Source organism: Lygodium microphyllum, chromosome 24 (assembly GCF_053477565.2).
Source record: "Lygodium microphyllum isolate KBCC chromosome 24, Lygodium_microphyllum_v1.1.10, whole genome shotgun sequence".
In the NCBI taxonomy this organism is placed as follows: Eukaryota; Viridiplantae; Streptophyta; class Polypodiopsida; order Schizaeales; family Lygodiaceae; genus Lygodium; species Lygodium microphyllum.
Window position 1 is genome coordinate 20,195,734 of NC_141158.1, and position 21,515 is coordinate 20,217,248.

General features: G+C 45.1%; 1 protein-coding gene across 2 annotated transcripts in view; it reads left to right on the forward strand.

The window, feature by feature from the left end:
- Positions 1-1,931: 1,931 nt before the first annotated feature.
- LOC148014897 (RNA helicase family protein) overlaps positions 1,932-21,515 on the forward strand; it is a 291,388-nt gene continuing 271,804 nt past the window's right edge. The window contains exons 1-2 of one of the 2 annotated variants that reach the window (XM_087665509.1): positions 1,932-2,281; positions 2,391-2,538. In XM_087665509.1, the coding sequence (XP_087521635.1) occupies positions 2,184-2,281; positions 2,391-2,538 (246 nt within the window). In that variant the 5' untranslated portion in view covers positions 1,932-2,183. The remainder of the gene's footprint in view (positions 2,282-2,390; positions 2,539-21,515) is intronic. The other variant, XM_087665508.1, reaches the window with a different exon arrangement.

Consider the following 21,515-nt stretch of genomic DNA (forward strand, 5'->3'; position numbering starts at 1 on the left):
GAGGATACCAAGGGGCTCTAGTCATAAACTCCTTAGGCTCTTATGAACCTCCAACTACCCTTCGAATTTCGGATAGTATCATGGAAGTCCCAATACTAGTTTAGGAACTAAACTTGGAAAGAATAATACCTTCGGGTTGACATCACTCTAGTTAGAACAGAAAACATTATAAAAAGTTATTTTTCTTAAAGGAACTATTGAGAAGGGATTGCTTTACTTTGTTTTTGTGTCGTGAAATAAATGCATGTAACGAATTTGTATTAGGAGATAATTCAAAGAAGCTATTTTTATATGTTGAACCTAAGGTGGTAGGTAATTAGGTAACTGAAAATACTCGAGAGAGAGAAGCGGGAGGATGGATCCCCGATGGATCCAAATCTATGGTTGGCTGGTCTCGGTGAGCCGAGAGCTTCCTAAGAATAAATAAAAACCACATTTTGATAGACCATTAGAGATCAGAAAGCTTGACTTGCATCACTTTAGAACCATGGGCAGAAGGGATCAAAGTGCCACACTCTCCTTCGTCTCCCATTCTCTTTGAACCTAGCACAATGCAAACCCATTTCAGTCAGCAAATTCTATAAGGGGTGGAGACTTAAATCGCTGACACTAATCAACCATTAATCGTATATTTGTTTTGTACATATATTATTTAATCTATAAAATATACTATTTAGATTAAATACATGTAATAAGATCTATTATGTAAATATATGGATAAATAAAATATTTATTATTGAGATATTAATTGTTGTACACACACACACAGACACGTTAAGATATATATTTATGTAAATAAACTGTTTATTGTTGAGAATACATTTATGTAAGTATATATTAATAATCGAGGTTACAAATATATATTCATCAAATGTATTTATGCAATATATTACGTAGATATATATGCGAATATATATATATATATATACATATATATATATATATATATATCTCTCTCTTAATGTAAGTATAAATATATATTAACATACACACACATGTATGTATATATGCATATGTTTATAAATAGGTATATATGTGTATATATCTCTTACTATTATTAGGGGGTTGGAGGGTTGCCATTTGGCATGCAAGGAGTCCCCCTATGCAAGTTGTCGACATGGAGTGAGAAAGTGTGTGCACATCCTTGACGAGAGAGAGAGAGAGAGAGAGAGAGAGAGAGAGAGAGAGAGAGAGAGAGAGAGAGAGAGAGAGAGAGAGAGATCCTAAAGGTCTGCCTTTGAATCTTAGCATGAAGCGTCAAAGATTTGTTCAAAATCTTATCTTTCTTATATATTAAGGAGAGGTGGGGAGAGGGGGTGCCACATGGTGTGCACAAAGCCTCCTCTAGCACTGCTTCTCCAGCACTACCACATGGCGCATAGTGAGCCTCCACTCGCTCGAAAAGAACCCCTCGCCCGAGGCATCAACGGCTGCATGAATTGTGATTTTTCCCTCCACTACAACATAAAGTTGATGCTCCTGATCTCCTTTGCCTTTGGTCACAACCGTCTTACTTGTAGCGTAATGTTGCGCCTAGCTCAACCCATCTCTCCCCCCTCCCCCCCCAAAACCGGACTTTTGAGCACGTGTGCATGTATATATAAAAAATGAATATATATATATATATATATATATATATATATATATATATTCTCTCTCTCTCTATCTTTTTGTGGAGGTGATGATGTGAAAGTACATAAAACGTGCATTAAGACACAAACAATGGTGCCTTGAGCTTTAGTGCAAAACATTGAGACAATATTAGCACGAAGTGCCAGTACAAATGGCGCAAAGTGCTAGGAGAAATGTGTTAAGTAATAATAACAATAGTGCACCTTTGCACCAGGAAAGAATTAGGCACCTCGCGCCTAGTGTTTCTTATATCAATCTCCCATGAACCCTCTTAATGCACACCTAGAGAACACCAAGGCCAAAACGACGAGAAAATCTGAAGTGCAGAGCGTGTAGTTTTGCTTCGTAGATGGCTGGACTTACTGTTTTTTTAAAACGGCCGAAGTAGACCGTATAAAATTTTCATAGGAACCAGAATAATACAGACACTGCCTTAGCAGACAGGTCGTATACAGACAAGAATATTACAGACTACTCTCATAGCTTGCATTCTGCTGAGCTCACTGACGAGAGAGAGAGAGAGAGAGAGAGAGAGAGAGAGAGAGAGAGAGATGGCGCAGTTTTGGAGGCCAGGCTCAGAGAAGCCTCACGTTCCCCTGCCTGAAGACGACGATGGACTACTACCTTTCATGGCGCCACCCTCGCAGTAGTAAGTCTCACAAACTAAACCATAGACGAGCACCTACACCGTTGCGTAAGCGAGTAAAATTGACCGCATGTGCCTTTCGTTTCGTTTTTTTTTCCTCCTCCTCTGGTAGCTCCTCTGGATACATGACGATGGAGAAGCAGAGGCAGCGACTTCCAGCTTACAAGCACCGCACAGCGATCCTCTACCTCGTGGAAAACCATGCCACCACCGTCATTGTGGGAGAGACAGGCAGCGGAAAGACCACGCAAATCCCTCAGGTTCTTCTGACACACCAGTTTGGCTCTTCAACGAAGTTTGTACTCCTGAAAATTTTTACCTATGAAAACCATTTCACAATGCAAAGCTGAGCTGAAATTTATATCACCGAAAGGTCTTCATAGTTAAAAACTTTCCACACTGCCCCTCAGATGCTCTGGATTATATGCCACCAGATTGGTTGTTAACATGCCCATTGCATTTGTGATGTACTTGGCTACTCTTTACAGAGTCCTTTGCACTTTGTATTTTGTCTCAGGAGGGTTTGTTTCTCCGAGGACTTATTAATAGAAGCTTCTTTTCTTGGAAAAAGAAGTCTATGAAAACCATTTCACAATGCAAAGTTTTACCGAAACTTATACTACTAGATTTGACCTACGAAAACCTCTATCCACAGCTGGATAATACAACAAGGACATACCTGAATTTCCCATATGACATGCTCTCTCAAACATGCACACTCTTCTCTTAAAGGGTGGAATCAAATATCTGGCATGCATAATCATGTACGTCATGGTCTCTTAGGCAAACACACCTTTCCCTTAAAGGGTGGAAAATAATATGTGGCATGCATAATCATGGTTGCATTTGTAACCCCCTCTTTAGCCTTGGTCTCTATATTGACACTTTCATGATAGTGATCTCTATAGGTTTCCCTCTAAGCCCATGACTTAGCAAGTTAGCACTCTCATAGGCAGTCCTATGTTAATACTTGTGACTCAGTGACAATGGATACATTGAGATGAAGAAGAACTAGATAAAGTGGAAGTTGTTGGCAGATTAGACGTCTCATATATGACTCTGTGCCTTACATTGGGCATTTATTATTTCTAGATGTGATTGGCAGCCCACTTTATTGGTGCTATCTTTTTTGATTGGCCGACCTAATATTTTGGGTCCTATTTGGGTTGGTTGACTTTTGTTGGGTATTTCACTCACGACTCACTTATGCATACGCTCACAGAGGAGTGTCGGTGATCAGTAGGACACTGGGGCACCTTTTACTCTTGGTAGGAGAGACTTATGGTCTTATTTCGTATGTGCTTATGTCACATACGTATGTGCACTTATCGTGTTCGGGTGTGAACACCCCCTACAACCCTAAAGTTTAAGGGTTGTACCTTGTACTTTCACGGTTCACTCTTTCAGTCTATTGCATTGGGTGTCGTGCTTCACTCTCACACTGTCTATTGTTTTCTGTGCTGAGCTTCGATCCTGACTTCATCTCACATTTGGTATTAGAGCATTGGCTCTGTTTAGCTGAGGTTCGGTTCAGCTTAGCTCCGCTCAGCCTTTGGGAGCTCCTCGCTCAGTCAATACCTGCTCCTTGTCGCCATTGCCCAACAGGTCCGCTACTTGCTCCTGCCATTAGCTCCACTTGGTTCCTTACTGTGCCACCTAGCGCCAACGTTTTGCCTTGTGCTCTCGTCAGTCACACTGCCTCTAGCCACGCCTGCCACACTTGAGAACTGCTCGTCTGTGCCCGTCCGTCGTCAGAGTGCCGCCTGTCTGTGCCCGCTCGTTTGTCTGAAGCGCCGCCTTTGCAGCTCGCTGCTTGCTTAGACTGCCTGTTTGCTACTGCGGCCACCGTTTGGCCCTTGCACTGCCCGTCAGCACCACGCTGATCACCCCTCTGGCCTGACACCATCCGCCTGTGGTTAGCGACGTCTTTGCAACCTGCCGCTAGCTCATCATTTGTAAGGTATTTAACAAAATATTTTAATCTTTTTCTTCGAGAATTAATTTCTGGAAGAGGGGGTTTTTACCCATGCAGACACAGAACTATGGATATGTGTCCCGGACACGGTGGGTGCAAATTTCTAGGCAAATTTATCAAACATTTTGGGACTTTTGTGTTTTTTGAGGACAGTGGTACATGTATTGCAGTTTCAGCTGATAGATTGTTTTGAACAAATCTAGGGCAAGAAGTTTTGGGGATTTTGCTGATACAGTGTTGCTGAACACTGAATGCACTTTGGACTGAGTGTATTAAAGACAGTTTTGACAGAGTGCACCTCAATGTACTAACTGTAGAAAGTTATTTTTTGCAATTTTTGAAAATTTTCAGATTTCTAGTTTGGTCCCACTTAGACATTGCTCTTTTACTTCTTTTGGTAATTGATTATCATGGCAATTAGGGAGGAAATGTCTTTACCTATGTATCCAAGGAGGATAGGTTAGATGGAAACAACTATTCGCTTTGGTCCTTCATGTGACGAAGAATGTGCTTGTGGCGAAATTTTTTTGGGATTATGTTAGTGGAGAAGAAGCTAGACTTAGAGTTGTGGCTCTAGCTACTCTTCCTCCAGGAGGATGTGCACAACGGGCACCTCAGTTTGCTCTACTTCAGCCACTTTCCCAAAGATCAGTAGCTCAAAAAGCATGGGATACACGGGATGCACAAGCTTTATCGCTGATTGCATTGGAAGTTCAACGGTCCATCATCCCCCATATTTGTTCAACAGGTTCTTCACGAGAAGCTTGGCTAACTTTAAAGCAAATGTTTGTAGGAAAGAATGAGACTTGCATCTCTTTCTTAAAGAAAGAGCTAGAGACATTGAAAATGGATGAGGGTGATTCTATTCAGGATCACTGGAACAAAATTCAGGACTTGCGTGAGCAACTCATGAATGTTGATGAGTACTATTCGGATGCACAGATGATATCTACTACATTGAACTCATTACCTCCTTCATACTTGGCTTTTTACGGCCTTAAACCTCACCCTGAGGATTGCCACAGAGCCGATCACTTTTCTTCAGTTGGTCAGTTTGCTTCTAGAGGAGGAGCAAACAAAAAGAAATAGTGGTGTGGATGCTATAGTCTCTGAGCAGGCTTTTATGGCTAGACAAAAGGGCAAAGGCAGCCAAGTAAAGAATGCTCCGCAGAGCTTTGGGACTTCTGGTACATCACAGGCAAGTAAAAAACAAGGGGGTACGCAAGCCAAAAAGGGCAAATGCCATTATTGCAAGAAGCCAGGCCACTACATCACTGAGTGCAGAAAGCGAATCGCCAAGGATAAGGAGTCAGGAATGTCTGTTTCTGATGCTCCTTCCACTGCTACTGAGTCCGCATTCTTTGTTGGAGACAGGGACTACTGCTTTTATACATGCAGTTATGACACTTCTTGAGCTGATCAAGCATTTAGCTCTAGTGAGGATGTAGGCACTTGGTTTTTTGACAGTGGTGCTTCTAGGCATGTTACATCTCGCAGAGATTTATTTGCTTCTGTTGGTGCAGCTCCAGTTGGCAAGTTTGTATAGTGTGCCAACAATGCATCATACCCTGTTAGAGGTATTGGGGAGATTGTGCTAACAGCCATTGATGGCTCTATTCTCCGCCTACAGGATGCCTTGTTTGTGCCAGGCATAAAGAAGAATCTGCTCTCTATTTCTTCTTTAGCACGTTGCAGATTGCAGGTCACATTTGATGATGACAGATGCGTGGTGAGAGACAAAGAACACATGACTTTGGTTTTGACAGGCACTTTATGTTATGGGTTATACGAGTTGGATGCTTTTTCAGTTGATCAGTCAGTGTACTTGGCATCCACTCTTACTCTTGCTATGATACAGGTAGAGTTATGGCATGCTAGGATGGGGCATGTGAATTTTTGTAGCTTGATGCTCTTACAGCGTATACAGATGCTAGATGGATTACCTCTACTGGAGAGACCTCCTGAGCACTCGTGCGAAGGATGTATTTTGGAAAAAATGCATCGGTTTTCGTTTCCCCATGATGTTGCTTTTAGAGCCATAGCCAGGTTGCAGTTAGTGCATTGAGATGTCTATGGGTCTATGCAGACAAAGTCATTGGGAGGATGTTACTATTTTGTGACTTTTATTGATGACTTTACTCGATTTTGCTAGGTCTACTCTTTGGTCAAAAAGTCAGAAGTGTATGATGCATTCTTGGCTTTTGTTGCACTTGTTGAAAACCAGTCTGGTTGTAAAATTAAGACTCTCCGTTCGGACCGAGGGGGGGAATACATGTCCTCTATGGTGAATTCTTTTTTGAAGCAGGACATTGTCCGTCAGTACACTACTGCTTATACTCCACAGTAGAATGGGGTTATAGAGAGGAAGAATTGGTCACTCATGGAGATGGCCAGATGTATGCTGAAAGCAAAGAGCTTGCCACACAGTTTTTGGATGGAAGCTATTATGTGTGCTTGCTTTTTTTTTGAACAGATCCCACCAAAGCATTGAAGAAAATTACACCTTTTGAGGCTTGGAACAACCAGAAAACTTCTGTTGAACACTTTCGTACCTTTGGGTGCCTTGCATCTGCACACATTCCACAGGTACTCAAAAAAAAGCTGGATAACAAGGCTGTCAAATGCATTTTTGTGGGATATAGCAATGAGAGCAAAGGCTACAGACTCTATGATCCTGTCTCTAAAAAGGTGTTTGTCAGTAGGGATGTATTATTTGATGAAAAATCAGAATTGTCCCTTGCTAGTTTAGATACATGTCAGGCTGCCCGTGATGTATTTGAAGGGCTGCTGCCCATTACATTTGGTGATTCTGTTAGACAGTCATTTCCTGGACAGACGGTGGACATCAGATCACATTTCCTGGACAGATGGTGGACAGCAGATCAGTGTAGGGTGCCACGTCAGCAGGCGCCATGTCAGTAGGTGCCATGTTTGCCTGCAGTCAGACAGTGTAGACGGCCAGTTATTTGGGCATTATTTTATTACAGTCGGCTGCATTTAATGCAGCCAACTTGGTCATTATTATGCCTTTTCTTTTTGGCTATTTATAGCCAGTTTGTGGCACACTCCAGTAGTTATTCATTTCAGATTCTGATCTTGAGATCTGTTGGCTGAGACAGATTGTGCTCTGGCTGACGGAGATCTAGGTTATCAAGTCTGAGACATACACAGATATTTCCTCTGTCCCCTTGTGTATTTCTGCACTTTTATACAGCATACTACACCAGAGATTTTCTGCGTTTACACTATCTCCTTTTCTCTCTCTCTCTCTCTCTCTCTCTCTCTCTCTCTTCTCTCTATGTTCACTCTCTCTGTCTTTGTCTTATGCTCCCGCATCGCTGCACTCTGACATGGTATTAGAGCGGTGAAGATGGATTGATTGAGGGCTGAACCTATCTGAAGAGGAGATTTCAGCACGACACAAGGCTGCATTTCCAGGATTCGAGAGCGAGCGAGAGGGTTGTGCATCGGATCAAGGCTGAAGCGAGCGTGGGCGTTCGGGAAAGGAGTCTAATCGGTGAATTTGCTATAGGTTATTGCTGTTCGAAGGGGAGGAAGGCTGCGTTTGAGGCCTTTCATTGCAGATTTTACCTTTTCATCGCCTCCGGCGGTTGAAGAAGGTTTGTGTAGTGGAGGAACCAGCCCTAAAAGGCTGTGTTTTCACAGTCAGAGGGGGCTGCTTTTGCGTTTGTACAGGTCTTGCAGGTTAACATGTCTACAGAGACTGATTTGGAGTTCCAAGCGATCATGGACAGGAAGGTGCCTGTCTTACCGGCTCTTCCGACAGATCAAAAGCTTGATGGTGACAATTACCGCATCTGGTGGGTGATGATGTTGGCCATTTTAGAGTCTTATGATTTGGAGGAATTGGTGATGGAGGAGATTAACAGGCCCTCGATGAGGGATGAGTCCAAACTCTCTTCCAATTCTCGTGCGGAGTTGACCAAGGCTCAATCTCATTGGGACAAACTGAATGCCATGATTCGATCTTTTCTGTTTCTGTCTTGCACCACGGCCGTGATAGCTCACATCAAGCACTTAACGGTGGCTCGTGACATATGGCTGGAGCTCGACCAGATGTACAACTGGACGACCATGATGAAGAGGGTTTCTTTGGAGGTGCAGATGCGGACTTTGTTCGTGAATAAGTCTTCTTCGCTTCGGGAACACATCAACAAGCTTCGGCAGCTTCAGATGCAGGTTCAAAATGCGGGAAAGCCTATTTCCTCCGAAGACATGGCGATCACTTTACTATCCCAGTTGCCGCCACGATTCGGTACTTTTTATTCCGCTCTTATTGCCTCAGGGTGGGAGTCGACTCTTCGGTGGAAAGAGTTGGTTGCTATGCTCTTGGACTAGGAGGAACAATTGAAGGGATAGAATGCTTCCAAATCAGAGGCATTGGTTGGTCAAGCCTCTCCGAAGAAGGGGAAGGGCCAAAAGAAGGAGGACAACAAATCCAAGAAGGACAAGAAGGAATCAACTTGCCATATTTGTGGAAAGACCGGTCACTGGAAGAAGGATTGCCCCGACTAAGACAAGAAGGATACCAAAAAGAAGAACACAAAGGACTCTGGAGCGGTGGCTGCACCCTCATCAGCTGCTTTTCTACACTTAGTAGTCATTGAGGACTCTACACCGACAACTTCTGATGTTGCGATGATAGCTCCCCAGGCTCGAGAGTGGATCGTGGACAGTGGTGCCTCCCGGCACATGACTCCTTTATTAAGAAGACTACTAGGGTTTGCACTGAGGAGACACAGAGTGTACGACCATGACAGAAACACAAAGACACAGACACAGACACAGAGGGCAAAACTCAAACCCTAAACGCAAAACTCAAAACTCAAACAAAAGAAGGGAGAGAGAGAACACAACTCTGAAGGGAATGAATGCTGTAAATGAATGTAAGAGTTTACAGTGTGCTCAAGGGCAGAGCATTGTCGGAGTGTGACGTCCACCGAAGACGGATCCCAAGTTTGTGACCACTAGTTGGAGTGTAGAAGTGCTGAATAGTGAATGGCAGCAGGCTGGTCACCAAAACGCAGCAATGTGGAGGCTGGAAACTGGTAAACGCAGCAGTGTGCCACCGATCGGGGGCTGGAAACTGTGCACAGTCTGCTGTAAACAGCAGGCTGAAACAATGTCTGAGAGTGTCAGGGCCTGCAATGCTGAAAACGCAGACTGGCTGACCCTGGAGATGATGGACAGCAGGCTGAACAGCAGTCTGGGACAGTTTGGAGCAGTCGCCAGCAGCTGAGAGCTGTCGCCTACAGCAATGGACAAGCTGAAGATGATGTGGCTGCAGTCGATGATGGCTGGACAGCAGATGGAGGCAGGCTGCAAGCTGGAAACTGGGCGCCAACAGCAGCAGAGGGTGTGTGGGCTGGTGTAACTTGCAAAACAAGGATGATGGCTGAATGGGGGTAGCCTGTCTATTTATAGATGTGGAAGGGCGTTCCAAAAATTAGGGTTTCCACTAAACTTTCTTGAACTGCTCCGTGTTTTAGGGTTTCGACTGAACTCTCTCGAACCGCTCCCCGTTTTAGGGTTTTACTCTAAAAGAGCATTTTTAGTGTGCTTTGGGGCTGTTTAAGAGGCTAACCAGCAAGTAATGCATATTTTAGCTCAACATCCTTCTCTTGTTGGTGTTGCCCATTTGCGACCTTCGCGTGGGCGGATTTGTCAGAAGTGGAGCAGCGGTGGAAGCATAAACATGTGCTGAAATAAACTGCTGAAACACAAGACAAAAAGAGAAAAGAAAAGAACACGATACAGATGAGAACTCAGATGTATGCACGGGAAATGGAATCCATATATCTGAACACGAGACAGTCGCACACAACAGTGAGTCACTGGCTACGTGGGCACTGGCACTGGCTCCTCTCTCCACAGAGTCTGCAGATGGTGAAAATGAAGTGATTGACTGAGGAGGAGCCACTGAGTATAAATAGTCTGAAAAAGTGGGAAGCAATAATGCTGGTCGGACAGCATTAAAGCTGGCCGACTGGTGCATAAAATGCCCCAATGGCATAAAATACCACACCAGAAAAATACCTAAAATACCTAATAAAAATGCCCAGCCCAGATCAAGCTCAGACTCATACATGAGCTGGCAAATACTCTGCTAACACCCTCTCTCAGATCATGAGTGATCTGATACAATACAATAGTACAATGAAAAGGGATCAGAAACTATACAACATAGAACCACCAAGTAGAACCATGGATACCCAAGCAGTGGGTGATCAAGCCACCACCAAGGTGCCTCGGAGAGAACCTGATGTCGATGTCGATCGTACCAAACACCTGAAAATAGAGAAGATCATAGCATGTCTCTGTGTCCATCATCAATGTCTCGCAGTAGCATACAAGACCATCCTGTCAAAAATGCCGCTGAACATATGTGACCATGGATTCTCCGCCTTTGGCCAGACCACCAAAGTGTCCCCTCATGTGAGCTCCAGACGAAAGCCTCCCGCTCTCTGTCAGATAACCAGCTCATCATGAACCTGGATGTCAATCCCAGCTCCAGGATTTGATTCCGCCAGACTGAAGTCGATGCGTCAGGGACGTCCCTCTCTGGAACCTGTGCACCTGTATAAAAGTATAGATGAGGCGCGGCTGCCCCATCTGAACACCCGCTCACACTCCCTCTCTGGCACAAGAGAGTCGTGAGGGATGACCTCATCACCACCACTAGAAAGCAGCCGAGGAAGGGGCCACCAAGCCCTTCCCGCAATCCGAAGAAGAGGATCCGTTCCGCGCCTTGGACTTCACCTTGGTCGGAGGATCGGAGTCGGAGTCTGATGAAGGAGAGGACTCATCGGTAGAGTCAGCATCCCGCTTCGTCTTCTGCTCCTTCTTCCTGGAAGCCGCTAACTTCTTGCAGTCCTTCCGCAAATGTCCCTTCTTGCCACAGTGGTAACACTGGGCCTTCGACTTCTTCTTCCCGTCACCCCTCTCTGAAGCTACATAAGCCTTACCTCCATAATGTGCCGGAAGCCGCCCCTGTAATCTCAAGGATGCCTCATGCTCAAGAAGCATCGAGGTCATATGTGTAAAACTGACAGGAGTCGATGATGTCTGCGCCTGCAAAGCATTGGCCACTCCATCAAACTCCGGGGGGAGCTTGTAGAGGACCGTCCCGACAAGATGCACCTCGGGAAGAGCAGATTGCATGTGCCGAAGCTGGTCCTGTACCTGCGTAACACGAAGAAGAAAAGACTGAATAGTATCTTTCGGCTCAAACTTCATCTGCTGGAGCTGGCCATAAAGTGTGACGGCCCGCATGGTGGAAGGTGCCTCGTACATTTGCTGCAACTTCTGCCATACTTCAGGAGACGTCCTACAGGAGGTAACCGCCGGTAAGACCGCTTTAGAAATACACCGAAGCAACGCCGAGTAAGCACGGGCATCGTCCGAGTCCCATGTGAGCACCGCTTCCTCATGGTTGTCCTCATCAAAGTCTTCAGGAAGAGGAAAAGGACGGAGAGGTCGAGCAAGAGCTCCACAGACGATGTACCATAGCCGCTTTTGCACAAACCAAGCTTTCATGACAGCACTCCATGTGAGATAATCAGGTCCATGTAACTTATCATCAGTGGAAGTGCACGGAGGAGCCATATGGAGAGGATAAGAAGAGAAGTAGAGAAGAGATGGAATTTAGAGAGGAAACACAGCCAAAACACAAGCACAGACTACAGAAAATGAGAGTTCACATGCAAGATAACCCAAAATCTGATCAAGAGAAGACAAAATCTGCTGCAGAAGGTCAAAAAATCAGTCAAAAACTGCCAAAAACAGAGAAAACGGCCTGAAGGAACAGCCACCCAGCCACGAGAGATGCTGAATCAGCAAAACGCTGTGAGAGTGCGCAACGGAAGAGGAAATACGAACACGGAGGGAGAGAGAGAGAGAAAGCAGAAAATAAGGAAGAGAAATCTGCACTGACTGAGATGAATGCTGAATACACTGAAATGGACTGATCAGTCCCTGCACGCAGCCCACAGCGTGAGTAAGGGCACCAGATCAGGCTGATGATGATGGCAGCACCACCACGGGGGAGAAGGAGTGTCGGAATCTGCAAGAAGACAAGTGACCAAGTGGGGAGGGGGGCTGCCAATAAATAGGCAACGGACAAACCCTAACCCTAACCCTAAAATGGGCGCAAACCCTAAAAGTGCCCTAAAATGGGCGCCCCACAACAGTGACCAAAAAGGTGGCCGGGCAGCCAGTGGCTGCCCACTAAAAGAGGCCAAAAAGAAATACACAACCTAAAACAGCCAGTCGAGAGTGACTAGCCTCCCCCATCATAACACATGACAGACATGTCAGAGCTCCTAATGTCCTCGTCTGATTCAAACTGAGGCTCACAGACAGGAGATGACAAGGCATGACAAACATGACTGCTAACAAACGCAGGCTGTAAACTGGAGAAAAACAGGTAGAAAACTGTCGCCAGCAGTTGCAGATGGAAAACGCAGGCAGCAGAGGTTGCGGAGGCAGCAGGCGATGGCAAAACTGCAAAAAACGCAGGCTGAAAACAGCCCCAAAACAGGTCGCCTGGCTGCGACAACAGTCGTCTGATCAGCAGGGGTACAAAACAGTCCTGAAATCAGCAAGAAAACACAGCAGAAACACAAATCCTGAAAACTGATACCATGTCAGAAGTGAAGCAGCGGTGGAAGCATAAACATGTGCTGAAATAAACTGCTGAAACACAAGACAAAAAGAGAAAAGAAAAGAACACGATACAGATGAGAACTCAGATGTATGCACGGGAAATGGAATCCATATATCTGAACACGAGACAGTCGCATACAACAGTGAGTCACTGGCTGCGTGGGCACTGGCACTGGCTCCTCTCTCCACAGAGTTTGCAGATGGTGAAAATGAAGTGACTGACTGAGGAGGAGCCACTGAGTATAAATAGGCTGAAAAAGTGGGGAGCAATAATGCTGGTCGGACAGCATTAAAGCTGGCCGACTGGTGCATAAAATGCCCCAATGGCATAAAATGCCACACCAGAAAAATACCTAAAATACCTAATAAAAATGCCCAGCCCAGATCAAGCTCAGACTCACACATGAGCTGGCAAATACTCTGCTAACAGGATTCTCATCGGAGACAGCTCTTCTGTGTCTATTGCTACGCGGGGTGAGATGCAGCTTATTCCAGATGGATGTGGCGGTATCCACACTTCTGAGGTGTTGCATGTGCCAGGTTTGGGGTATCATTTACTTTCGGTCCATAAGATTTGTGCTCTTGGCCTCTCGGTGGAATTTGACAGAGATACTGTTCGAGTCCTTGATCGTGGATCGAGGAAGGTTTTCTCTGCAGGGTATGAGGAGAATGGCATCTACAAATTGAAGTCTTCTTCAGCTCTTACTTCTCTTCTTCTTACTTCTCAGACACAGTCCGAGTTATGGCATGCACGGTTTGGCCACCTGAACTACGAATACCTTCGGAAGGCATCGCAAGGGTCGTTTGTCCAAGGATTGCTGGACATAGTGGTGAGCCATCAGCCATGTGTCTCCTGCATTCATGGGAAACTGCAACGGGATGCGATTCCCAACAAAGCTTCTAGGCGGTCTACTTCACCCATGGAGCTTGTATCTACGGATCTTTGTGGCCTGATGAGGACCGAGTCCCTGAAGGGGAGCTTGTATTTCATGTTGATCGTAGATGACTATAGCAGGATGACTTGGGCCTATTTCTTAACTTTGAAGCTAGAGACTTTCTCTCACTTCAAGGATTGGCTTCTCTTTGAAGAGAACCGTTCTGGCCGGCGATTGAAGACCTTGCATTCATACAAGGGAGGGGAATTTATGTCTCTTGAGTTTGCTCGTTTTTGTGCAGATAGGAGAATTCACTAGGAGTTTGCTAACACCAACACTCCCCAAGAGAATGGCACTTTGGAGTGGAAGAACGGAAGTGTAATTGAGATGGTGTGCACCATGATGGAGCATCAATAGACACCTCAGTTTCTATGAGCCGAGGCAGTGGCTACCGCAGTTCACATCCTCAATCGATCTCCCACTTCGGCCGTTGATAGGATGACACCTTTTGAGGCTTTCTTCGGGACTAAGCCTGATGTCTCTTATTTCAGGATCTTTGGGTGTGATACTTATGTGCACATTCCGAAGACGCAGCATGATAAGTTCGAGGTGGCTTCCCGACAGCAGGTTTTTGTTGGCTAAGCTCCCAGTCCCAAGGTTATCGTTTGTTTAATCCCGTCAAGTGGGATGTCTACACGAGCCGAGATGTGCGGTTTGTGGAAGTTCCGGCCACAACGGGGGGTGAAGAGCACCTTGTTCTTGAAGATCCAGGGGAGAGATGGGCTCCCGAGACAGTTCCTTTGGAGCGAGCATCTCTTGACGGAGATTCCTTTTCTAATTCCGAGTCTTCACTTCTACCGGCCACTCCTAAGGAGATTCCGCCGGTGGATGTTCCTGAGTCTTCAGGAGATGGAGAGCGATGAAGGGAGGTTCATCCTCCTCCTCGTTGGGCCCGTGACACACTCCGAGATTCAGGGATTGAGGGGGTCCTTGAGGAGTGGGAACCGTAGGATGGACCGCGGCGGTCACAGAGAAACCAGGCACATTCTTCAGAGCTTGTTTGCTCCAACTATTGTTTGCTGAGCCGTGTTATGCAGGATCGTGAGCCCACTTCGGTGAAGGAGGCTTTGTAGTCTGATCATAGGCGGAAGGCCATGAAGCCGAGTTGGAGGCTATTGAGAGGAATGGCACTTGGTCTCTTGTGCCTCGTCCCTCTCGCAAGAAGGTGATTGGTGTCAAGTGGGTCTTCAAGACCAAGTACCTTAGCGATGGTTCTTTGGACAAGTAGAAGGCTCGCCTTGTTGCTAAAGGTTTTGCTCAGTGCCCAAGCATTGATTTCCATGATACTTTTGCCCCCACTGCTCGTATGTCGACTATTTGAGCTGTTCTTGCCTTGGCTGGCCATAGGAGATGGCCTGTCTATCAGTTGGATGTGAAGTCGGCCTTTCTGAATGGTGACTTGCAGGAAGAGATCTATGTTGAGCCGCCTCATGGTTTTGGATCCTCGGATGGGAAAGTTTACAGGTTGAAGAAGGCCTTCCATGGCCTCAAGTAGGCTCCATGTGCATGGAACGAGAAGATTGACTCGTTTCTTCAGTCGAAGTTGGCATATCGGTGCTCTAAGGCCAATCCGCAGCTTTATATGTACACTTTCGAGGTTGGTTGTGTGTTGTTTGTGTTGTATGTTGATGATTTGATTCTGATAGGGGATCATGCACAGAAGGTCCGAGAGACCAAGACAACTTTACATTAGGCATTCGAGATGACGGATTTGGGGCTTCTTAATTTCTTCTTGGGTCACGAGATTTATCAGTCTCAGAGGGGGATTTTCATCTCTCAGCGGAGGTACATTCAGGAGCTCTTGGTGACTTTTGAGATGGAGACTTGTCAGCCCATTACTACTCCTATGGATCTGAATTGGAAGGCCACTTCACACTCAAATTCTCCCGTGATGGATGCTTCAGATGCGTCATGCTACCGTTAGTTGATTGGATCCTTGATTTGGCTTCTTAACACTTGTGTTGATCTTTGTTTTGCTGTGGGTCTTTTGGCAGGGTTCATGATTGAACCCCAACAGGTGCATTGGCAGGCTGCCCTGAGGATTCTTCGGTATTTGAGGGGGACCTCTGACTTAGGGATTTCTTATCCCGCAGGTACAGATGCTTCAGATTTGGTTCTTGCAGGTTGGAGTGACTCGGATTGGGTTGGCGATGTGGACCACCGATGGTCTACTACAGGCTACTGTTTTACCTTGGGTACAGGTGTTATCTCTTGGAGTAGCAAGAAGCAGCCGACGGTAGCCCTTTCTTCTACTGAGGTGGAGTATCGGGCTACGTCTTCCACCACATGTAAAGTTGTGTGGCTTCAGAGATTGTTGGAGGAGCTTGGCTGCCCCCAGACTCGTCCTACTCTTTTGCAGTGCGACAATGAGAGTTGCATTGCCTTGGTACGGAATCCTGTATTTCATGCCCAGACGAAGCACATTGAGATCCAATATCATTTCATTCGGGAGAAGCTTTTGGATGGGACCATTGATGTGGAGTATTGCAAGACGGAGGATAATCTTGCAGATTTGTTCACGAAGGTGCTTCCCCAGGCTCTTCTTTTGTAGCATTCCAAATCCCTCAGTCTTTTGACCCGTCCAGGATCTGAGAGGGGGTGTTAGACAGTCATTTCTTGGACAGACGGTGGACAACAGATCACATTTCCTAGACAGATGGTGGACAGCAGATCAGCGCAGGGTGCCACGTCAGCAGGTGCCATGTTAGCAGGTGCCACGTCAACCAGTAGTCGGACAGTGCAGACGGCCGGTTATTTGGGCATTATTTTATGACAGTCGGCCGCATTTAATGCGCCGACCTGGTCATTATTATGCCTTTTCTTTTTGGCTATTTATAGCCAGTTTGTGGCACACTCCAGCAATTATTCATTTCAGATTCTGATCTTGAGATTTGTTGGCTGAGACAGACTATGCTCTGGCTGACAGAGATCTAGGCCATCAAGTAGGAGACATACGTAGATATTTCCTCTGCCCCCTTGTGTATTTCTGCACTTTTCTCTCTCAGTCTTTGTCCTACGCTTCCGCATCGCTGCACTCTGACAAATTCAGCTGGAGTTTCAGCAAGTGAACTCAATGTTCAGCCAGCTGCTCCATTGGAAAGTGCAGAAAATCAGCCATTGGCTGATTTGAATATTCAGCAAAGTGCTGAAACTGAAATTCAGCAAGAGATTATGCACAGTCAGGAGGCAAGACAAATGCTTAGATGGTATTTATAGACTATGAAAGATAGTCATTTGGATGCACCCGTGGCTGGTCGTACTAGAAGGCAAGCTTGCATACATGATATTGCACATACCATGGAGTTTGTTATGGCAGCAAGCACACTTGACGATGAGGAGCCTGAATGTTTTGAGAAGGCACTACAGAGTGTGCGTTGGATGGCAGCAATGCAAGCTGAATTGGATTTTATAACTAAGAATCAAACATGGGATTTAGTGTCCTTGCCCTTTGGGAAGAAAGCCATTGGAACAAAATGGGTCTACAAGCTAAAACAAAATGTAGATGGATCCATTGACGAATATAAGGCAACACTTGTAGCTAAAGGCTATGCATAGAAGAAAGGCATTGACTATGAGGAGACATTTGCTCCTACTTCCCACATGACGACCATCAGGTCTATGGTTGCTTTGGTTGCCCATTATGGATGGATTGTGCATCAGTTGGATATTAAAACTGCATTTTTACATGGGGAACTTCATAAGGAAGTATATGTACAGCAGCCCATTGGTTTTGCAGTTGAGGGATCGTAACACTTGGTTTGCAAGCTGAAAAAAGCTTTATATGGTTTGAAACAAGCTCCTAGAGCTTGGTATGCAAAGATAGATGCTTTCTTGCTTAGCCAAGGGTTCATAAACAGCTCATCTAAGGCTACCTTTTACGTATGTAAAGAGGGGGGATCCATGCTGATCATTTGTCTATATGTTGATGATCTCTTGCTTACAGGGACACATGCCAATCAGATTTCAGCATTTAAATAAAATTTGCAGCAAACTTTTGACATGTCAGACTTGGAGTCTTTGCGTTATTACTTGGGCATTTAGTTCATACATGATGCTAGAGGTATTGGTTTATCATAGTCAAGATACATTGGTAAACTTCTCGAGAAGTTTGGCTTGCAGGATTGCAAGCCAGTCTGTACATCAATGAAACCTGGACTAAAGCTATCATTACATGATGATAGTGATTTGTTTGATATACACACATATGCTCCAGCAATTGGATGTCTTATTTACCTATGCAACACTAGGCCGGACATACAATTTGCAGTTTCAACCTTGAGCAGATATATGCTCAACCACGCATGTCACATTGGCAAGTTGTTAAGTGTGTTTTCCATTACTTGCAGGGTACTAGATCTCTTGGATTGCTTTATGCCAAGGGGGGACCACTGCAGTTACATGTTTATAGTGATTCTGATTGGGCTGGTGATTATGATTCACGTCACTCCACTAGTGGTAATTGTTTCTTTCTTGGCTCGTCTTGCATATCTTGGCTTAGTAAGAAATAGTCCATTGTTGCCACATCGTCATGTGAAGCTAAATACAAGGCAACTTTCACTACCACAGTTGAATGCGTATGGATTAGATGCTTGCTAGCTGATTTGGATGTATCTGTTACGGAGCCTACTTCTTTGTTTACTGACAGTTAGAGTGCCATTGCAGTGGTACGAAACCCAGTGTTTCATGCACGCACGAAACACATTGAGATACATTATCACTTTGTCAAAGAGAGACTACATGCAGGTGATATCAGCCTTGTCTATTGCTCTACCACAAGTAATATGGCAAACATCTTCACCAAAGCTCTTTCTCGTGACAAATTTGAAGCATTTCGCAATGCTTTAAATTTGATCTCCTTTGGTGGTAGATGATCCTTGTACTCTTGATCACTCTTCACTCCAGGGGGGTTTGTTGGGTATTTCACTTACGCCTCACTTACGCCTACGCTCACAGAGGAGTGTCGGTGATCAGCAGGACACTGGGGTACCTTTTACTCTTTGTAGGAGAGATTTTTTCCCCTAGACTCATGGTCTTATTTCGTATGTGCTTATGTCACACTTATGGGCACTTATCATGTTCGGGTGTGAACACCCCCTATAACCCTAAGGTTTAAGGGTTGTACCTTGTACTTTCACGATACACTTTTTCAGTCTATTGCATTGGGTGTCGTGCTTCACTCTCACACTGTCTATTGTTTTTTGTGCTGAGCTTCTATCCTGACTTCATCTCACAACTTTTTCATATTTGGGGCCTATTTATAGGTAGACACTCCCTCCTAAATAGGCAGGTACTCCCCCTTCCACATTCATTTAGTTAATCACCATACTTGCATGTCCTATTGGAGAGAGGGAGCTCCTGTCCATTGTAGGTGACTCATGTCTTGAGATTTTGTACTGTCCCTTGTCTTGTTATATGGATTCCATTTCCTAAGTATTCTCTTCTCAGGTTCTTTGTCCTTTGCAATGTCTCTTTTTGTATCTTGTGTTTGTGTAGTCTATTATAGTAGTTTCTCACGGTTCCATTGCTTATTCTTATCCATGGAGGCTGAGAAATTGTATATTTCTTTGTTGTAAATCCTAATTTACAGTATAAATTAGGGTTTGACACCAACCTCGGAAAGTGTGCCAGGAGATTGAAGCTTCAAGACTTGAATTTTTAGGGTTGAGAACTAATTCTCAAGAGGATTCAAGTGAGGGACTGTAAAAAATAACAAGTATGCTTACCATGTCAAAATAAGCGGCAGTGTAGAGAGAGAGAGTAGGGTTTGCGGGGAGTAACACTGAGTGTGTATGGCAAACACTGAGAGAGAAGAGAAACTCAGAAACACAAGAACACGGTGATAATGCACCAAATCATGCTATGAGAAGACAAACTGATACAGCGGAGCCGAAGCTCAAAAGATAATTGCATTGTCCTGTTTGAATTAGGTGGCAACTCCTGTGGGAATATGCACAATGAAGGGAGCAAAACGTTGTCCTTCGGGTAGTGGGCTACCGAAGTAATCGCTAGAAGGTGAAAAACAGCTGTTGAGGGAGCGGACCGCAGTCCTTTGATGCGGTCGGAGATGTGGAAGATGATCACTGACTATCGAGGGAGCAAAGCGCAGTCCTTTAATGTAAGGGAGTGACTTGGGCTGTAAAACGCAAATCTGAGAGTGTTTGAGCTATCAAATGTAGGAAGAGTAGCCCAAATGCTGATGCCAGGAGGATAATGATGACACCAAATGATGGAGAATGAGACAAGCTGCAAAAACGCAGGTCCCTGCAGCCAGTACGAAAGATGAGTAATGCCAGGTGATGGAGAAGAAGCCAAATTGCAAAAACGCATGTCCTAGTAGCCCCTGTGATAGACAAGTGATGAGATCACTGACGCTTGATGATGTAGATTGTCGCCAGAGGCCAGCATGTTGATGCCAAGCTAGAGATGATGATGCCAGGCAAGTAGAAGGCTACCAGATTAAAAAACGTAGGCGAAGGTGAAGCCTGAAGGAGAAGGGTGATGACGCCAAGTAGATGATGGTGACGCCAGGTGGAAGCCACTCCAAATGCAAGGCTTGATGATGGAACAGGGTGCTTGAAGCAGAAGAGGAAGGGTAAAGGCAGCCATGAGCCATGAACTGCAATGTCCTCCTGCAGCGGTGTGAGCCTTGAGGGCAGTGGAAGGGGTTGGTGAGAGAAGGGAAGTGGTGGTGGTGATTGAAGGTGGTCAAGAATGATTGAAGAGAGAGAGGAGTGATATAAGTGAAGAATGAAGTGACTGCCTATTTATAGGCATAAGCTATTTAGGGTAGCGCACCACTGTGCGGGCGCCCACTAAAAAAGTGGCCAAAATGTGGACACTAGCCCCTTTTGGGGTTGTTTGTGTGAAACCCTAAATGAAGTGTGTGAATTGAAGAAGTGGTTTCTCAACAGGAATCAGCCAACATTCAAATTTGGGGGCAAATTTTATTTCCCAAGTAGTCGATGAAGGCCAATTGCTTGAGCAAATCAATTTGAAGACTTGCTGGTCATTATTGACAGCAAAGGGATTTTGGATTGCGAAGGGGATTAAGGAATCCCATTGTATTCGAATTCAATTGCAGTCAAAGATAAAGAAATACCAAAAGGGGCATCCATTTTGGAACCAATAAGGTGTGTGATGTCCAAGATTGATTGGTAAATGCTTATGTTTCAGCATTTTATCAATTATTGCTTGCTATAATTAAGTTATAATCAGGTTATTACCACCCCTCCATAGGAGGAAGGTTGGTTTCATGGTTCCATCGCAAGATACCATGAAATCCTTTGAACTGGTGGGCCCAAGGCACTTGATTGCAAGTTAGAAGCTTTGTATTATTGCTGAAATTGTGCTCGGTTGCTGATTGCAGCAAGTATGTCTTCACACGGTAATATGGGAGCAAGTTGTCATGATGCATCTCAGCTTGGTCATTCACATGGTGAAGGGGGAAATGCAATGCATGATCTTGACTTGGACAAGGTTCTCAGCGTGGAGAGCAAACTGAAAATGTGGAAAATGACCCAAATGCAGGGACTTCCATGCCTCAAGATGTTGATGACCAGCAAGAGTGTGAAGACTTTGATGATAGGTTCAAAGATGGGATGAGGATATCAGCAACTCTCTTTGCTAAGTTGGCAAAGGATCC